General features: G+C 35.3%; 2 protein-coding genes across 2 annotated transcripts; one reads left to right on the top strand and one right to left on the bottom strand.

Moving 5' to 3' along the window:
• Positions 1-965: 965 nt before the first annotated feature.
• On the bottom strand, positions 966-6,747 carry LOC113234502 (gametocyte-specific factor 1-like). The gene is made up of 4 exons (XM_026469839.1): positions 6,733-6,747; positions 6,479-6,653; positions 4,360-4,494; positions 966-1,737 (listed from the first exon to the last, which is right to left on the bottom strand). Exons 2-4 carry the CDS (start codon positions 6,650-6,652, stop codon positions 1,594-1,596), a joined length of 453 nt encoding a protein of 150 aa, XP_026325624.1. The 5' UTR covers position 6,653; positions 6,733-6,747; the 3' UTR covers positions 966-1,593.
• Positions 6,748-7,528: 781 nt separating this feature from the next.
• LOC113234501 (inactive peptidyl-prolyl cis-trans isomerase shutdown-like) lies at positions 7,529-17,380 on the top strand. Its single transcript, XM_026469838.1, has 6 exons — positions 7,529-7,656; positions 7,877-7,993; positions 9,502-9,650; positions 12,776-12,891; positions 14,556-14,758; positions 16,336-17,380. Exons 1-6 carry the CDS (start codon positions 7,604-7,606, stop codon positions 17,066-17,068), a joined length of 1,371 nt encoding a protein of 456 aa, XP_026325623.1. The 5' UTR covers positions 7,529-7,603; the 3' UTR covers positions 17,069-17,380.
• Positions 17,381-17,410: the final 30 nt, after the last annotated feature.

The following is a 17,410-nucleotide window of genomic DNA, read 5'->3' as shown; positions in this document are numbered from 1 at the left end:
AAAGTACTCTGCCTTGACATCAGCCGGTTTGCGTTGGCCTTAAGGGTCGAAACACAAAACTGCGATGCAACGTCGCATCGCAGAAATCTCCCAGCTCGCACGACGCATCGCCTGAATTTGCGAATTCCTCCGCATAGTGCATTCGCATCTCTATACGTTCAGTACGGTTGATGATCGTCTAAAGAACGGTTACCCGAACCGTAGCACGTCGCGCCGATTAGCAGTTTTGTGTTTCGACCCTAAGAAATACAATATCAAATAAGGAACAAATGAAAAAAAAAACATTATTGTTAAGAAATAATAATTCAGTAATATAGCAATTTATAATACAATGTGGACAGCAGAAAAACGCTGGCGAGTCATATTTTGTGCTTCGTCACTTTGTGCAACTTTAACTTCCGTCATATTGTTGTCTAAAAGTCATATTCCGCCATAGAGAATATAAAATACAATAAAGTAGACAATCATGTCAGTTATTCTGTATCTGATTAACAGTGATCGGAATTGCATCTGCATGAGGGAGGGTGGCCGATGGAGCAGATTATCGAATGGCTGTATACGTTTTTACAACAAGATTCCGGAGAATATATTAAGATTATCATTTCCTAAGTTTAAAACATTAAAAGTATTTTAATTGAAAAATCATATTACAAAATTGAAGAGTATGTTTTAGATAGAGAAGTATGGAAAGACAACAAGAGTCTAGATTCCACACAATTATGATTCAAAGTGTTATTCCATAGCATTTAAGTTTATTTGAAAAGAGCAATCCCTAGAGTTTCTTGCTCGTTCTTCTCAGGGAGGTGTGGGAGTGACTTAGTGAACGAGCAGTAGCTTAAAAAATGACGGTTTCAAGTGTAAAAATGTTACCTATGGAATAAATTATTTCAAGGAAACCGTAACGATAGCTGAAATATCATTAAACAATTCAAATATTCTAAAGCTGGGTTATGATTTTTTAAGATATCTCAAAAAAAAACAAATTTTGTCACTTAACCGCGTTTTAGCTAGCGGACGGCAGTTTTCGTTACTCAATTTTTCGCTTAATTAATTAATTTATATTAAAAAAAATACTCCGACGACTTTAAAAAACATGGTAACTAAAAGAAAAAACCCTGCAATAACCAAAATATACTGGATACGAATTTCAAGAAGTCACATTATACTTCGATGACGTTGAAAATGCAGACGGAGAAATAAGCACCAATGACATTCAAACAACAACTGACAAATACATAAGGGACCAGTCCTGATTGGTCACTTATGTATTTGTCTTTAAGAAATTTAAACGACCCAATTGGCTTTAAGTATTAAAATTAACCAATTGCGTCGTTTAAAACTTTAATTTAAGGCTGTTCCAAATTCAAACAGACGAATCGGCATCAATGAAAACCTATCATATTGTTATAAAGTCACGTGATCGAAGAACCACTAAGTTCTATAATACAAGTTTAATTATATATAATATGAAGAACACTCAGTTGGACTACACTATTTTTGTTTCTTTAAATGTTTCAAGATTGGAAATCCGAAGATTAAAACTACTGTACCACCTTGGTGTTTAAATGATTTTGGAACCTGTCTCCTGTATTTTTAATTGCCCCCCTCATTAGGCCTGTATGTTTGTACTCCCATCATGCGAGCTTGTCGCCGCTCGGACGGAGTAGCGCCTTTACATTTTACTATTATATTTTGTGCTCTCTTCAATGGCTCCGGTTTGTATGAGGTAACGTTTTCCTAAAAAATAAAACACAGTATCCTGTAAATACTAAAGCAGTACACTATAAGTTCAATTAACATTACTGCGGAATGTATTGGATGCGAAGTTTCGTAACGACACGAGCAACACAAATAGGTCGCGTACTTTCTGCCCCTGCCATTGTATGCTAAACCGCCTTTCAAGCAAAGGCCGTGGGTTCGAATCCCGACTCGCACATCTGAGTTTTTGGGAATTTATGTGCGAAATTGAATTTGAAATTTACCATGAGCTTTTCGGTGAAGGATAACATCGTGATGAAACTTGTGCGTTGAAAAAGGTTCACAACCATCGGAAACCGTGTCAAGTCTCCAACCCGCATTGGGCCTGTGGCAACTATGGCCTAAATCCTCGCCTAAGAGACCAGTGCCCGTGCACAGCACCAACAGTGGGATGTATAAACGGGTTGATGGTGATGTATCTTCCGAAGAATTCGGGAATTCCCGCAGGTATTGTATCGTATATATTAGTACGTTACCACACCCCGGTCACTCTATACAACGGTAGAAACTTATTTACCTACTACTACTACCACGAACAAAACGCTGTCTGCACACACGTTAATGTGTGCTTGAAGTGGTAGAGTTATCCATCACTTCTTGTAATATTTCGATACCTCCAATGAATACTAGGTTAACATAATTTTTTTGGTCATTTTCTGTTTTTTGTAATTTATTTTCCCAAATTTAGTAAAAAAAAACAAAATTCGAAAAAAAAACGAATTTGTAAAAAAAATTGCAAAAAGAACAGGTCCAGAAATTAAGTTGGCGTAGAGTTAATTGTAGGTATCGATTTACTATCTTAACGTACACAGTGACTTTGTAAGGGCAAATTAATGTATTGTATATTATAAATAATATGATCATTACGTACACTAATGTTATATTTATTAAATACTAAAACAGCAGTAAATTACGCCAGTTAAATAAAGTCAAAAGAATAACACTACCATAAATTACCCACACTAAAATTTTCTTTTAATAAAATAATAATCTCTAAATCATCTGTTATAAAATCGCGTTATATTGAAAATTCGAAATATTACGGGTTAAAGTATGAAATTGCCGTTTTATTGCAATAGGTTCTTTGAATTTTCATAGAATCTTCATGGTTTGAGGTTTTCGAATGAAACTTTTTTCAAATGGTTTCTGTGTTTTTTTTTTTAATTTGAAACATTTGAATATCGACTTTCAATTGTTTTTGTTATTCAATTTAGACAAGAAAGATGGATACTGCGAAAATTCGAGTGATTTTTGAATACGAGTTCCGACGCGGAACTAACGCAGCAGAAACAGCCCGCAATATCAATGCTGCGTTTGGAGAGGGGTCTACTAATGAACGCACCGTGCGATTTTGGTTTAAACGCTTTCGTGATGGAAATTTCGACTTAAAGAACGAGCCACGAGGAAGACCGCCCACACAGGTGAATAACGATGAATTAAGAGAGATAGTGGAAGCCGATCCTAGTCAAACTACCCAGGAATTAGCGGCATGGTTTAACGTTACCTTACCCACAATATTGACTCACTTGCGTCAAATCAATAAAATAAAAAAATACGAAAAATGGGTGCCTCATGATTTGACTGATCCGCAGAAAGAAACGCGTGTTGAAACTTGTGTTGCCTTGTTGAACCGGTACAGAAATGAAGGAATATTGGATCGAATTGTAACATGTGATGAAAAGTGGATTCTTTATGATAACCGGAAAAGAAAATTGCAATGGCTGACCCCAGGTCAAATGCCACAACAGTGTCCTAAAGCAAAACTTACCAATAAAAAGGTAATGGTAACTGTTTGGTGGTCTCAGCATGGTGTTATTCACTATAGTTTTCTCCGATCTGGTCAAGCAATAACGGCAGATGTCTATTGTGCCGAACTCCGAACCATGTTGACAAAACTAGCAGTAAAACAGCCCCGACTCATGAATCGATCTTCACCATTATTGCTCCACGACAACGCGAGACCTCACACAGCACGAGAAACCATTTTGACCCTTCAGGAACTGCAGTTAGAAACCATTCGTCATCCTCCGTATTCACCAGACCTTGCTCCAACGGACTACCATTTTTTTCGTGATTTGGACAATTATCTACGTGACAAGAAGTTTTCTTCCCAGGAGGCAGTACAAAATGCTTTCACACAGTTTGTGCAGTCTAGATCGTCGGAGTTCTATCGCAAAGGCATTAATAACCTTCCCATTAGATGGCAGCAATGTATAGATAATAATGGCAACTATTTTGATTAAATAAATTTGTTAAAAATTTAAAAAATAAACAATTTAGATTTTCAGTACAAATCGGCAATTTCATACTTTAACCCCTATTATAAACATCACAATCGTCCTTAACGAATGGCTTGTTGTTGCCGTTGTTGCCGTTGCGTCAACGTGATCGTCAATATGAGGGGTGCGGTGCGGTATCTAAAACTAGAGAGGGGCGAAGAATGACCTTTCTCGTTACTTTTTTATTCTCTGATGTTACACAATTAATTGACATAAAGTTTATTATGCCATGTAAAATTTCGTTACAAAAGTTCACTTCCATTCCATTCCACAGCACTGTAAATTAGGCTGCACAGAATTATTGTAAACTTTTGGTACGTACGTCATCCCAGCTCTCTTCGCAGTCATTTCTCGTGGATGGTTGCTGTATAACAGGGACCACAGGTCGGTGGTCATCATCGGTGATGTACACTTGGCTGTCGAAGAGGTGCCGCTTTGAGCATGTGCTTATGTGATACTGGAACAACATGAGAGTGTTACTTTAATCACTTTTGGTTGACTGTGAACATGGTCACAGTTGACCATGGTCACAGTTAACCATGACCATGGGTCCTGTGAAGGGGCCGAATCGTTGGTTTATTTAAAAAGACAAATATACGCGATTTAAATCCGGAAAAATAGGTTTGTTTCTTATGTGTAACAATCGCGTAAACCTAAGAACTCGATTTGTTATTTCTTTTTAAATTAAGAAACTACGATAATCATTATCGAGATTTCATTATACACCTTATGCGCATTTGAGATCAAAAAGAAACTATTTAAATGGCTACAATCACAAACTCATGATGAGACCGAAAAAATTTTGTTAATATAATTTTTCTGTTTGATGCTCTCCCCTTAACTTACTTAGTAATAGTATTTGCATGTATCAGTGTTTGCTAAAAGCATAATAAATAAATAAATAGAACATAAATAGAAAATAAATAAATAAAATAATAAACATATCCACTGGAAGATGGCACAAGCTACATAGGTATATGGTTTGTGCTGTTTTATTTACTATCATTACATTCACACTCTTCTCTACACATCTTCATAACCGGTTGTAAAATATTTGTAATTTTGTTTACTGTCGAAGGGTCGTCATCAGCTCCCTAAGTACAGGGTTACCCTAGTTTGGGAATTGATTGATGGCCTGTCCACTTTTTTTCCGTCAGTTTATTTACTTTTATCCAACCTAAATTGTATGTGTTTTTGTCACTTAGAGTATTATTGTTGTTTTTTTTTTTTTTTATACCTGACAGGCAAATGACTCCACTCCACCTGATGTTAAGTGGAAAGTGGTATCCAAACGCAAAGGAACCTAGTGCAGTACTGAATAAATTATTATTATTATACTTTTTAACATAATGATTGTGTGAGTTTTGGCAACAGCGATTCTGATAGTAATTGAGGCTTAACACACTTCCATTGTTTTTTTCCATGCTCCAGGTTAACAAATATGGTGTACATGCTCATTGAACGCATTCAATCTTTTTGTGTCAAGTGTTGAGGAGCATGCGACCTTGAAAACACCAAATAAAGCCAACAAACAGGACTTTTTTTATAATACTAAGCGACAGGACGAAAATGTCGTGGGCCTGGTGGTAAGTGACATGCCTGTTCATAACAGTTGCTGTGCCATTCAGAGCTTTAAATTGCATAGATCTTATGGGCATCGCAACTGCGCCCCTCACCGTGAGACATAAGTTGACAAGTCCCATGTGCCTATAATTTCACCAGCACCACAATTTCACATTACTGCTTCGCGGCAGAAATAAGTAACGTGGCAGTACTTCCCTGGACGAACTCTTTCACAAGGACCTCTACTGCTACTGGAATAGGCAAACAAGGCAAATACTTTGTCACACATGCTATCTACACTTGGTGATTGTGTGCCAAATACATCAAATACGCAAATTCAAATAGCAATGTGAAGTGCCACCATCACGTTTTCTTCCAACAATGTCAAAATAAACTATCAAACAAGTTTGACAAAGTTATCCGTAGTTCACACTTGGTCATCTATTTCTACAGCCGTACATACCCTACAATGAGTAGGTAGTATCTCTTTGTAATTTGTGCAATGAGTGAGAATAAAAAGGTTTCCGGCATTATTAACTCTTGCACTATGTATTAAAAAAAGAAATATATGTTTATTTATGGTTGCAATTAAGTGAAAAACATATATATATAATTCGATAAACATGAAAATTATACAAATTATTTGATCATTTACGGTGAGCTAAGAGGTTGTTTTAGTTAATGCGGATATTGTTTATACTTTTATTGTCCTACGATCCACATGCAAAATAGGTGCTTTGTCATAGAGTTGTGGACACTGGCCCGTTGCACCAACTTTACTTTCTATTAATTTGAGGGTTTTTATCTTTCCTTCGACATAGAATCAAGCAATCGTTTTATTAAAAATGTTGTAAGGTGTAATAAGGAAAATAACTCACATCCAACTCCACGTCGTTGACAATATGCGTAGCATCAAAGGGGCAAGTAACCTTGTTGCAATTCGGATACTGCTTGCGGCATTTCTGCAAATGAATATGCATGCGATATGTAGCCACCTGGTGAGATGCATTGTAGGGGCAGGTTTGCAGCTGTTGAGGATCAGGGTCTGCCATTCTGTGGAGTAAATAATATATCAATAAATAATCTGGTAAAAAAGACACAATTGTTCATATCACAAAAATGTTTTCATTACAATGAAGCGTAATTTGTGGTTGTCTATGTGGGTGTCAATGTTACCCCTTGCGCAGGGTGTTTCTAGTGCGGGATTAAGAGTGAGCGCGTAACATTTATTATATTTCTTTTTATTTAATTTTGATGTCGCAACAAACTGTTCATTGTTCAATAAACAACGTGCCGCTTGTATTTTCGAGAATTTGCAATTTAATAATGACCTTGTTAGAAGGTATTTACGAAATCATACTGTTTTCAACTTTTATCAGTTTTCTTTGTGCTACCAATTTCGATAGTTGTGTTGTGTGTCGAAGTGTTAGGTGTTGAAAAACTTACTTACTTGGTATTCTTTGGCTTCGAACTCTAAAAAGTGAAGAGATTACCAAATTTATCGCCTAAATTTGGCAAATAATTAAGAATTAACTTTTACCAGTTCACAAGTTAAAATTTGCTGAAGACTCAAATATTTTTTTTTAATTTATTGATTTTAGCTTATTGGTTTTGGCAGCATAATGGTTCGACGACAGTTCAACAAACATATCAATTAATTATTTTTCTGATTTGGAGTTCGTTGTTTTTATTTAATTAGATCTTAAAATAAACGTATACATTAAATTGAAGAAAATTGTTATTCTTAAGTAAAGAAAAACAAGTCGTTATTAAAGACAAGAAGCAATGTTGGTGTAGTAAGTGGCAAATATGAATGAGTAATAAAATGAAATTGTTTGTTCCGTTCATTCATTTGTTTTTTGGCATTTCGAACAAACTACTTTTTGAAGTCATTTGATTCGAAGTGGAAGTTCTTGTTTTAAGTGTCGGCTGTATTATGCAGGCAGTAAATAATTGAAATTTCCTTCTTAAGTCTTGAAATTCCAAAAGAAGTAGTAATCATAATGGAAGACGTTTTCAAGGATCCCACTACTTTATCCAAAGGTGTCGAACTAAAGTAAGAAAAGTTTTCGTACTTTTTGTCTCGCAACAAATCGATTTTGTTACGTCTAAATTGCAATAATTTTAACTTTTACTCTCGTTTTATATTGTAATGGAACATTAAATCAACCTTTGTATATACAATTTACAGAAACTATACTACTTCAGCCGTTCTAGTCAACTAACTGGTCCAATATTTTTACTTATATTAACGTTGTGATCCGTATTTTCTTCAGAGACCTGATGTCAGGATCAGAGTTCGAAATTGACATGGACTTCAAGAAGAAACCACGAGGCATTCTTGTCAATGGAGATGATGATTTGTTTCCAGGTTTGGAAGATGACGATGACAGGTAAGACATTTTGTTTTATTTTAAAGTTTCATTTTATTTGATTATCACAGAAACAGCCTGTTATGCTGTAATGCTTCTGCTCCTGTGGGGAGAGGTAGCACATGTAGTGTCACACTCGGCCATCTCGCCTGATATTCCCACATAATTGCACTGCTATTACAATAGTGCTGTAACTCAAAGTATGTGTAATTTAATATTGTATCATTACTGAAAGTAAAATTTGATTCTCTACATGTCAAAGAAACCGTTGTTAGAATATTGTAAGAAACAATCAAAATATATCTACTTAACTCAAAAAGAGACACACTTTATGTGAGCTATTTTTCGCCAAAATAATCCTTATTCAATAACATGAAATTATTTTTTCCATTTTATTCTTAAATATATTTGAGAAATTGTTTAAGTGTCTATAATAAATGCTGACATATAAATTTCAATGCATTTTTTGTGGGAAATGTGTAATTAATTTTTAATCAATTTTGAGAAAGTCCTTTTTTTTCAGTTAATACACTATTGTATTAACAGTGCCATATGGTGATTGTATTTTTGAATGAGAGTAGATTATAAATACAGGGTAAACCGAAACTCAATGTCAAGTGGCAAGAAACATCAATTCTTGTTGATATAACAGTCGATGAATGTAAACCACAATAAGGCAGCAAATTGGTAATTTAAGTTTATTAAACTAGCTGATTGACACAAGAGACTTTGGAGATAGTTGGCATTTTTCAGATTTCAAAAAATTTATAACAGGCATCTTGCACACACCATGCAATCTCTTCTCTAACAGTTCTAATTAAAAAAAAATCCAAGTTAAGTGATAATGGGGTATGTATGTTTTTGAAAATGTTAAAAGTCATCGCTTTAGACCTACACCTTTTACACTACAGTAAAGCCAATGTAAGAGCATTGAAAACTATTACTTATCACAGTATGAGTTTTTTTGAAATATAGTCCTTTAAAAGTGACAAATATAAGCAAGGTTTTACAATGGTATGCCATCTGGGAGACCGAGCATCTCCATTGCCATAGAATTGCAATTTTTGAGACTACAAGGGTGTGAAGCTTTGCAAATGATACTTTTTAATATTCCAAGTGCAGGGTGAGAATGCCATGAGCCAATTTTGTATTATTTTTTCAATCTTTTTTATGCTTTCGACCTCATCATCGCTTTCCACCAAATGAGATGGTGGTCAAATGCACACTTACATTAGAATAAAAAAAAACTTAGAAAAATAATTACGACTTAAAAAATAATTATTAAATATTGACATGGTTAAATATTTTTTGTAATAAAAAATGTACATTTTTTTATTGCACTTATTTTTTAATACAACTTGTTATTGTATATCGTCTGAAAAATCTTGCCGAAATTACCCCGTGCGCAGCATGACATAACTGATACGTAAATTAACACTGTACCTCAGGAACCGATTCATTTAAGCAGTAGGCCTGTAAAGGTACCTGTTAATACAGCTCTATATTGTCTATGTTTCTTTTTATTTCAGTGATACGGAAGACTTTCTCAAAATTATAGAAGAATCGACAGAAAAAAAACTGCTATCGTCTCCGGAGTACCTGTCTTTCGAGGAGTTGACTACCAAAATGGTGGACGTCATACCGAGCGGAGAGGTCAAAATGAGCATTGTGGAAGAAGGTGATTTTCCAAAAGTACACTTTTATTTGAATCTAATTGCGTAATAGCGTAACAATTAGTAGCAGTAGAGCTCCTTGTGAAAGAGTTCGTCCAGGGAAGTACCGCCACCTTACTAGGTCCCACTTTTGAAGGGTGTTGGTGAAATTATACGCACATAGGACTTGTCAACTTATGTCTCAGGGCGACGGGCGCAGTGTCAGTGCTCATAAGATATTTTTGCGATCTAAAGCTCTGACTGCCACTGCAACTAATGTTGACAGGCGTGTAAGCGACCAGTTACACGATGCGAACCGAAGGCGTTACCACGCCTACACGTATATTACTGGCGAATCTGAATTCTGTTTACTAGGCAACAACATTTAAATTCCTTGAAACAATACAACCGCGCGGCCGCCGCGTAGACCTAAGGCCTTATTCAAAGTGGCGGCGGGCGCGAGTGCGTTTAAATCAAATGTACGTAGACGCTCGTTGCGTTCACCGCGCGCATCGGCGCCTGTCTCGAAGCGGGCGCGGACGCGGGTGCACGCGCGGGGGGGGGGGGGGGATCTTTTGGCTCGGTCCGCCCGTACCTTTCACAGTGCTTGGTCTAGCGTGTGTTTGCGATTTTGACGTGTTGATCTACCTGCTCGTAGCCGTTTCGGTACTGTGAAAGGGAAGACGCCAAGACCTGCGCACCCGCCACCGCTCCCGCGCCTGCACTCTGAATGAGGCCAAAGACAAGCCAGACTCGCCCGCGCGCCCGGGACGCTCATTTAAGTTAAAACGCAAAAGCTAAATAAATAGAGCGTATTTTGTCATGACAGTTAGATTAACGACGTCGCGCGGGTTTATTCGACAAGCCACTGACTCTAAACTCTACTAGCAAACCTGCCCTTTGTTGGCGGAGCTATAAGGCACGATCACTTCCAACGCCGAAAAACGCCGTCTCTCCGGTTCCCTATGATGCACCATTTGGTATACGAATATTGCAAACATAATTAATTATCCACATGGACCGTATAAAATAACAAAAAAAAAAAAAAATATGTACAATATTGTTAGTACTATGTAAGAATGTCAAATTTAGTTATTAATGTCCATACTAGTTAATAAGATTGAAACAAATTCATTCATTCAAAAACTAAATTAATTACAAATGTCAATCTGCAACGAAGGCGAATAAGATTAAGTTATAATGTCATTCAAGAAATCGTTGATGTCATAGTAACATTTATCTATTAATAAATTACTCAACACATTTTGGAACTTACGCGTCTCAAGTGATTTTATACGATCTGGGATTTTAATATATATGACCGGTGCAAGTTGAACAACACTCTTTCTAAGTAGAGCTGTTTTTCAGATCTTTGTGCACAATACCTGTGGCCTTAGACGTAAGTTACGATTCTTTACCGTGGGTCTAATTGTGAAGAAATTTGGGTTCATTTTGACAAATTTAGAGATTTCTAGTACATACAGGCAAGGAAAAGTCAACAGCCTTAGAGACTTAAAATGGACAACAGCTTTCCGTATATTTTAGTTCACAAATTGCTCGTATACATCGTTTTTGAGCTCTAAAAATTGTATTTCTGTAGCTAGAGTTGCCCCAAAATATGATTCCGTATCTTAAAGTTGACCCTACGAGACCATGATACGCCTTAATAATCGTTTGCCGGTCTACCGTTTTTGATCATTTATACAAGGCGTAAGAGAATTGGTATGGCACAAACGTTTTGAGAGTGAGATTCGAATGACATATTTTTGTCTATACTTACTCCAAGGAATTTAGTAGCGTCAACCTTCTCTAGGCAAATGTCACTATATTTGACACTTATATCTGGTATACTCAATCTTTATTCAAAATGCATTATTTGTGTTTTATTTAAATGTATCTTTAAATTATTATTATTCATCCAGGCTATAAGACTTTTGAGAGCAACGTTAATTTCATTTTCATAATGTTCGTAATTATTGTTCAAGCATTCAACATTTACTATGCTATCGTCTGCAAATAATATTAATGGATATTTAGTATTTTTTGGCATATCATTAATATATGTTAAGAATAGTAGAGGGCCCAGTATGCCACCTTGAGGCACCCCATATTTCACGGCTCTACATTTCGATCTGAACTTTCTAACTTTAGTACATATTTGTTGAAACTCAGTATACTGGTATAGATTTGCCAAATAAGATTCTATAAGTTTCAGGGCGTGCCCTCGGATCCCATAGTGATCAAGATTTTTTAATAATATACAATGGTCCATGTAGTCAAAAGCCCTTGTTATGTCCATAAAAATAGCGGAGGTGGGAATTCTTTTATCTAAGTTCGTGTTAATCTTGTACACTAGGTCATAGATCGCTACATTAATAGACATATTTTTTCTAAACCTTTTCGGCTCATTAGTTAAGATATTGTGCTTGTCATACAAATTTTGGTATATAACTTTCTCAAAGATTTTCAGTCTCTCCGGAATACCCTATCTCTCGAGTCGGTAGATAGGAACAACTGCTATGGACAGGCGTTTCATCTAACACCAGGCGCAAGACATTTCTCCATCATATTTTTTTTTAAAGTAGGATTTGCATGGCCGTTTCTTCCCTCTCCTTACAAGCTCTGCATAGAGGGCTGACCGTGATATCTAAATTGAAAGGTGTTTATTATATCGACCATGCGGCAGTTAGAGTGCTCTTGACTTTTGAGCTTAAGGAATTTTCAAGGTAAACTGGCGCTGAGCGTTGGGAGTACTGCCCTACCTTGTCTACGACGAGATAATTGTAAAAAACTTTTCATAATCTCACTAACACATCATCACCTCTGTACTGGACTATATCAATGAGATTTGGGTGGTTCCTATCAAAGAGTGAGCAAGACCAAAGTAAACGTTCTTACAACGCACTGCTATCAATCAAAACAGAAACAATAGTCAATAATGAGAAAAGGCGCCAAAAACAAATACAATTAAATTTAGAATTTAAATATAAAACTAAACTATAACAAAACAAAAGAGATTTGCAGCGACTACTGCGACTCGCTATAATCTCTTTAAACTGAAGTGACGTCTGTATAAATCTCACGGCTAAATATTGGTCTCTTTGAAATGAAAACCTGATGGTAAACTACCATTTAAATTGTGACCTTTCAGGTGACGGTCCATTGGTACCAGTAGATGCTCAAGTCACGCTCCATTATGCGGCATACTGGGAAAAGGCCAAAATTCCCTTCGACTCTACACTCACTATGAACTGTGGGGAGCCGTTTGTAAGATTTCCAATTATTTTATTACTACTTTACTACATCATGCAGGATATAGAACGTAGACTTTGACTTTATTTTTTGTTAAAGCGAGGTATTTCAACGCGAATCCATTTTATGAGGTTTTGGGGTCGGGTCGTACTTCGCGTCTCGCGTCCAGATTGTTTCTTTTGTTGATAAATGTCGCAAAGTCATTGAAATAATGATTATCACTAATATCAGGTTTCTTACCACGGTTTGACTTCTTTTTCTTAACTTAACTGAATCAGTTTCGCGTGTGGATACAGTGAGTGTGGTTTGTGTGAAAAAAGTGAGTAACAATGGTAATGCCACAACAAATCGAGATCAAGGTAGTGGTTACAGCGCAAGAGGGTAGACAGATATGTCTGCTCTTAAAGCTGTCATCTGCCGCCGTCCAGTCAACCCGTGAGCATGGAGCGTGCAACCGTTCCGTATTATCGGGAAAATAAAAAGAAGTCATACCGTGGTAAGAAACCTGATATTAGTGATAATCATTTAGTGAATAACCACGAGTCTTAAAATGAATATATCATTGAAATAATGTTTTAATTCAATACCAAAGAAAATTTAAAGCTATTTCGTGTAGATAGATTCAGTGTGAATGTACATTTTTCGGGTTTTATTTTAAATACATTACACACAAAAATCAGCATCTGAGGATAGTGCAATTACGCGTACCTATCATTGGATTATGAGTTTCCATTTCGGTAATCTAGTGGCCAAATCAACTCCGCGTAAATATTGTGGCAACCAAATTAGCGTGATTTACGGGAATCTAGTGTTATCAGTCCGTAGACAACGTAAATTAATGCTTACTGTGCAAAAATTAAAATCGTAGCCATTGAAATAACAAAGTAATAACGTTAAATCCCTTTCTCTCTGTCTTTTTCTTAATCTTTACCAATATTACATGCGCGGATTTGCACTATCCCCGATTTGCTGAAGTTAATGTAAAAAGTCAGTCAACTAGAGATGGGATTATACTCGATAAATATCCGTCTAAGGATAAATATCCATCTAAGGATAAATATCCGTCTAAGGATAAATATCCGTCTAAGGATAAATATCCGTTTTTACTGAGTATTTATATAAAACATATAAACATATATCCTACAACACACAGACACAAAGTTATCAAAATAACTGGAGCCCTTGAACTGACCTATCCTTCGTTAATAAAGTGCGACCTAACATTATGGTCTTGGGGTCTAACTGCGTACTAAATAAAGTCATATTTGGACTTGAAATAGCCTAAGGATTCCCTTTCACATTTCACACACAAAATCTATTAATTAAAACACATGATATAAAAAAAAATGTTTATAATTGTGTAGGTACACATAGTGTTTTAAAAATAAACTTTGTTTTACTAAATATAAATAATAAACCACGATTAAAAATATTTATCTACGTTTTTGAATAAATATCGAGTAAAAATGGATATTTATCCTGAGTATTTATCCCAGTGATATTTATCCATGACCCATCTCTACCCTGGACTGAAGACAGATTGTTGTTTGGTCGGCCATATTTGTTTACCTATTTGGGAAAGAGTGGGGATAATGACTTTGATAACTATCATTTGTATTGTTACAATAATTTTACTGTACATTCTGTTACAATAAATTAGATGACCAATGTTATTCTAGTGTCTTCGCCTGGGCTCAGGCCGATTTCTCCCCGGCCTTGAAATAGGCTTGACAGCCATCCGCGGGCCCACCGCCCGATTCCACCTGCTCCTACAACCTGCGATGGCCTGGGGCAAGCTTGGAGTCCCACCAAGGATCAAACCTGAGCCAGTATTGTTTGTCATCGTGCTGTATGGTGTCACTGATCAGTATGCTGTAAGCAGGTAAGTTTACATTCAAAGGATAGTCAGATATTCTATTGTTTATGCGCTTTATGATTGTATGATGACAAACCATTCTAAATAAGCTGTAAGTATTATAGTGGGATTTTTAATTTGATAGTTCGGGTTCGCGGAGTAGCAAATTAATTCCATTTTCATTCCATCCACTTCCATTTTTGTTAACATGGACTTCCGCAAAGTAACGGATGAATCCATTAATTACTTTATTTAGATAGGTATAATAAAGTGACATTTAGTGGGTTGCCAGTTATTGATGGAATAAAAATAGTGTTGTCTCAAATAAACGATCTCACTACTCACTCAGTAGGTTATAATTATTAATCCAGGCTGATCTTTGTGACAGTTCATAGAAATGTACACAATGTAACCTTGTAACGACGTGCACTAATTTATGTATTTCATAAATATTTTTATAAGTCTCGCATTTAAATGAATAGCCTTTGTTTAAGTAAATACATTAAATTAAAGTATTAATCGCAAACACCAAATCAATGTTAATTTGTGAGAAATGAGCGGAAAAACTTTTCTTTTATTAATTATTTTTTTACGATATCGTGGAAGGGTTACTTTATTTTCATTACACTTCATTTGCTAAAGATGAGTTAAATCGATAAAAAGTTTTCGAGAATTAAATGAATAAATATATAGTGCGGTTATTCATTCTTAAAGTATGAACTAATCATATGAAATGAATTAACATGTCAGTGTTGTTACATAAACGTTTTTGAATAAACATCTATTGAAATTGCATTTGAATTATAGTTATGTTTTATGCCTTCGATATAATTCAAAACACTTCATACTTCGCTCAGAATACGTCAGAAAAATACTAATTATAAGCAACTTTATGAGAGTACTTTTGCTTCAAAAATCAAATACACTAAAAATCGATCGACCTCATTTCTGTGACAAACGTCAAATGTAGTGTCACAGGGATCATACTAGTTTGCGTCTAGTATATTTATAAATGTAGCTATCCGCACCAAAGTTGTGTAACCCACGTTAAATTATTTTTTTTACAATATTATTTTCAATTATATTAATTTCCAAATGTTAGTTGACCTACTTTAAGAAGTAACAATTATTTTACAGATAACGAAACTGCTATAAATAAAGTAATAAACTATCTTTTAATTGAATAAAAACAAAGTCATGTTTATTTTTAAATAAGTACAAAATTGTATATTCAAAGTAGTTGTTCGGAACTAAAGCCTCTCTATGAATGTCATGTGAAATGTATGGGAGCGTTAACGTTAAAATTTTGAATATTTCTAGCTTTATTTAAAAAAAAATTGTTAATATCGTTTTACTCATTAGATAACGTACTTTCGATACCAACTTAAGGATTTTAGTATCCAATAAGTTATAGCGATCAAAGAAATAATATATATTAATTTATTATATTAGGAATAGCCATAAAATAGTGAAATGTAAAAAAAATGTGTTTCTTTTTTTTGTCATGCTGTAGTTTGCTGTTAGTCGGCCATATTTATTTATATTATTTTTAGACCACGGACTTTTATCTGCTTAATTATTCTATGATAAGTTTTCTTTTACAGATTCAACGACCTACCTTCACAGGAGCAATCAAAGTTCGAAGTGACAATTCGCACAGTAAATTCCCTCCGCACGAATGCGAAAGACTTATTCCAAAGACATAAATATATGAAATGCATTAAAGATTACCAACAATCAATAAATATTTTAAACGTGTCACGCCCAGAAACCGAATTTGAAATTTCTGAAATTAAAAGATTAAAAATATCTTCTCTCCTAAACTTGGCTGTATGTTATTCGAAACTGAATAAAGCAAAACATGTCATACAGATGTTAGAAAATTTAGACTACTTAATAGATGTTGACAGTCATTGCAAAGCGTTGTTTTATTACGGTAAAGCTAATGAAATTTTAGGTAAAACTGAATTAGCTGTACAATATTACCAAAAAGCTTTAAAATTGGAACCAAAAAATAAAGATATAGGTAAGGCTTTGGAGAAACTCGATTTATACATTAAAAAGTCGTCTAAAAAAGAAAAAGAAATGTGGCTGAATGTTTTTAAATCGGAGTCAAAAGAGAATTTTAACGTCGATGATGATTTTCAAAATGGCGTCAGAGAATTGTTTAAAGATTTGGCGGGAAATAAGGAGTATGCGAAATTTGATTTGCCGCCAGGCTTAAAGAGTGACGAAGTTGAGTTTGTAAAGCATTTGGCTAAGGATTTTGAGGGGTTGATTGTACATGAAGAGGGTGAGGGAAGGAAGAGAAAAGTTACTATTGTTAAACAATTGTAAGGCATTTCTCAGAACTTTCGGCAGTTGTTTATATGTCATTCTCCATAATCTTACAAAGTGGAGGTCTACACTTTCGGTACATTAGCTTTAATATCTAATAGCCAGCACTAATCTCCAACAACCATAAGAATGCAGATTTTTGGCAAACTGATCGAAGCGCATCGAGCGAAGCTTTCTTGGTATTATAGCATAGGATGTAGCTCAGGTAGCGTAGCGAGAGATACTTTTAGATATAAACTGGGATTAATCTTCATAAATAAATATTTATTACGTATTTTACATGTTGATTTTTGGAAGCTTCTTTTTGAATTCCCATGATGTTCTTCTTTTTTAACCGACTTC

The sequence above is a fragment of the Hyposmocoma kahamanoa genome, unplaced genomic scaffold (genome assembly GCF_003589595.1).
Source record: "Hyposmocoma kahamanoa isolate Upper Pololo Valley unplaced genomic scaffold, ASM358959v1 84, whole genome shotgun sequence".
NCBI classification, from domain to species: domain Eukaryota; kingdom Metazoa; phylum Arthropoda; class Insecta; order Lepidoptera; family Cosmopterigidae; genus Hyposmocoma; species Hyposmocoma kahamanoa.
Note: the sequence above shows the minus strand (reverse complement) of the source record. Positions and strands in the feature narration are given on the sequence as shown.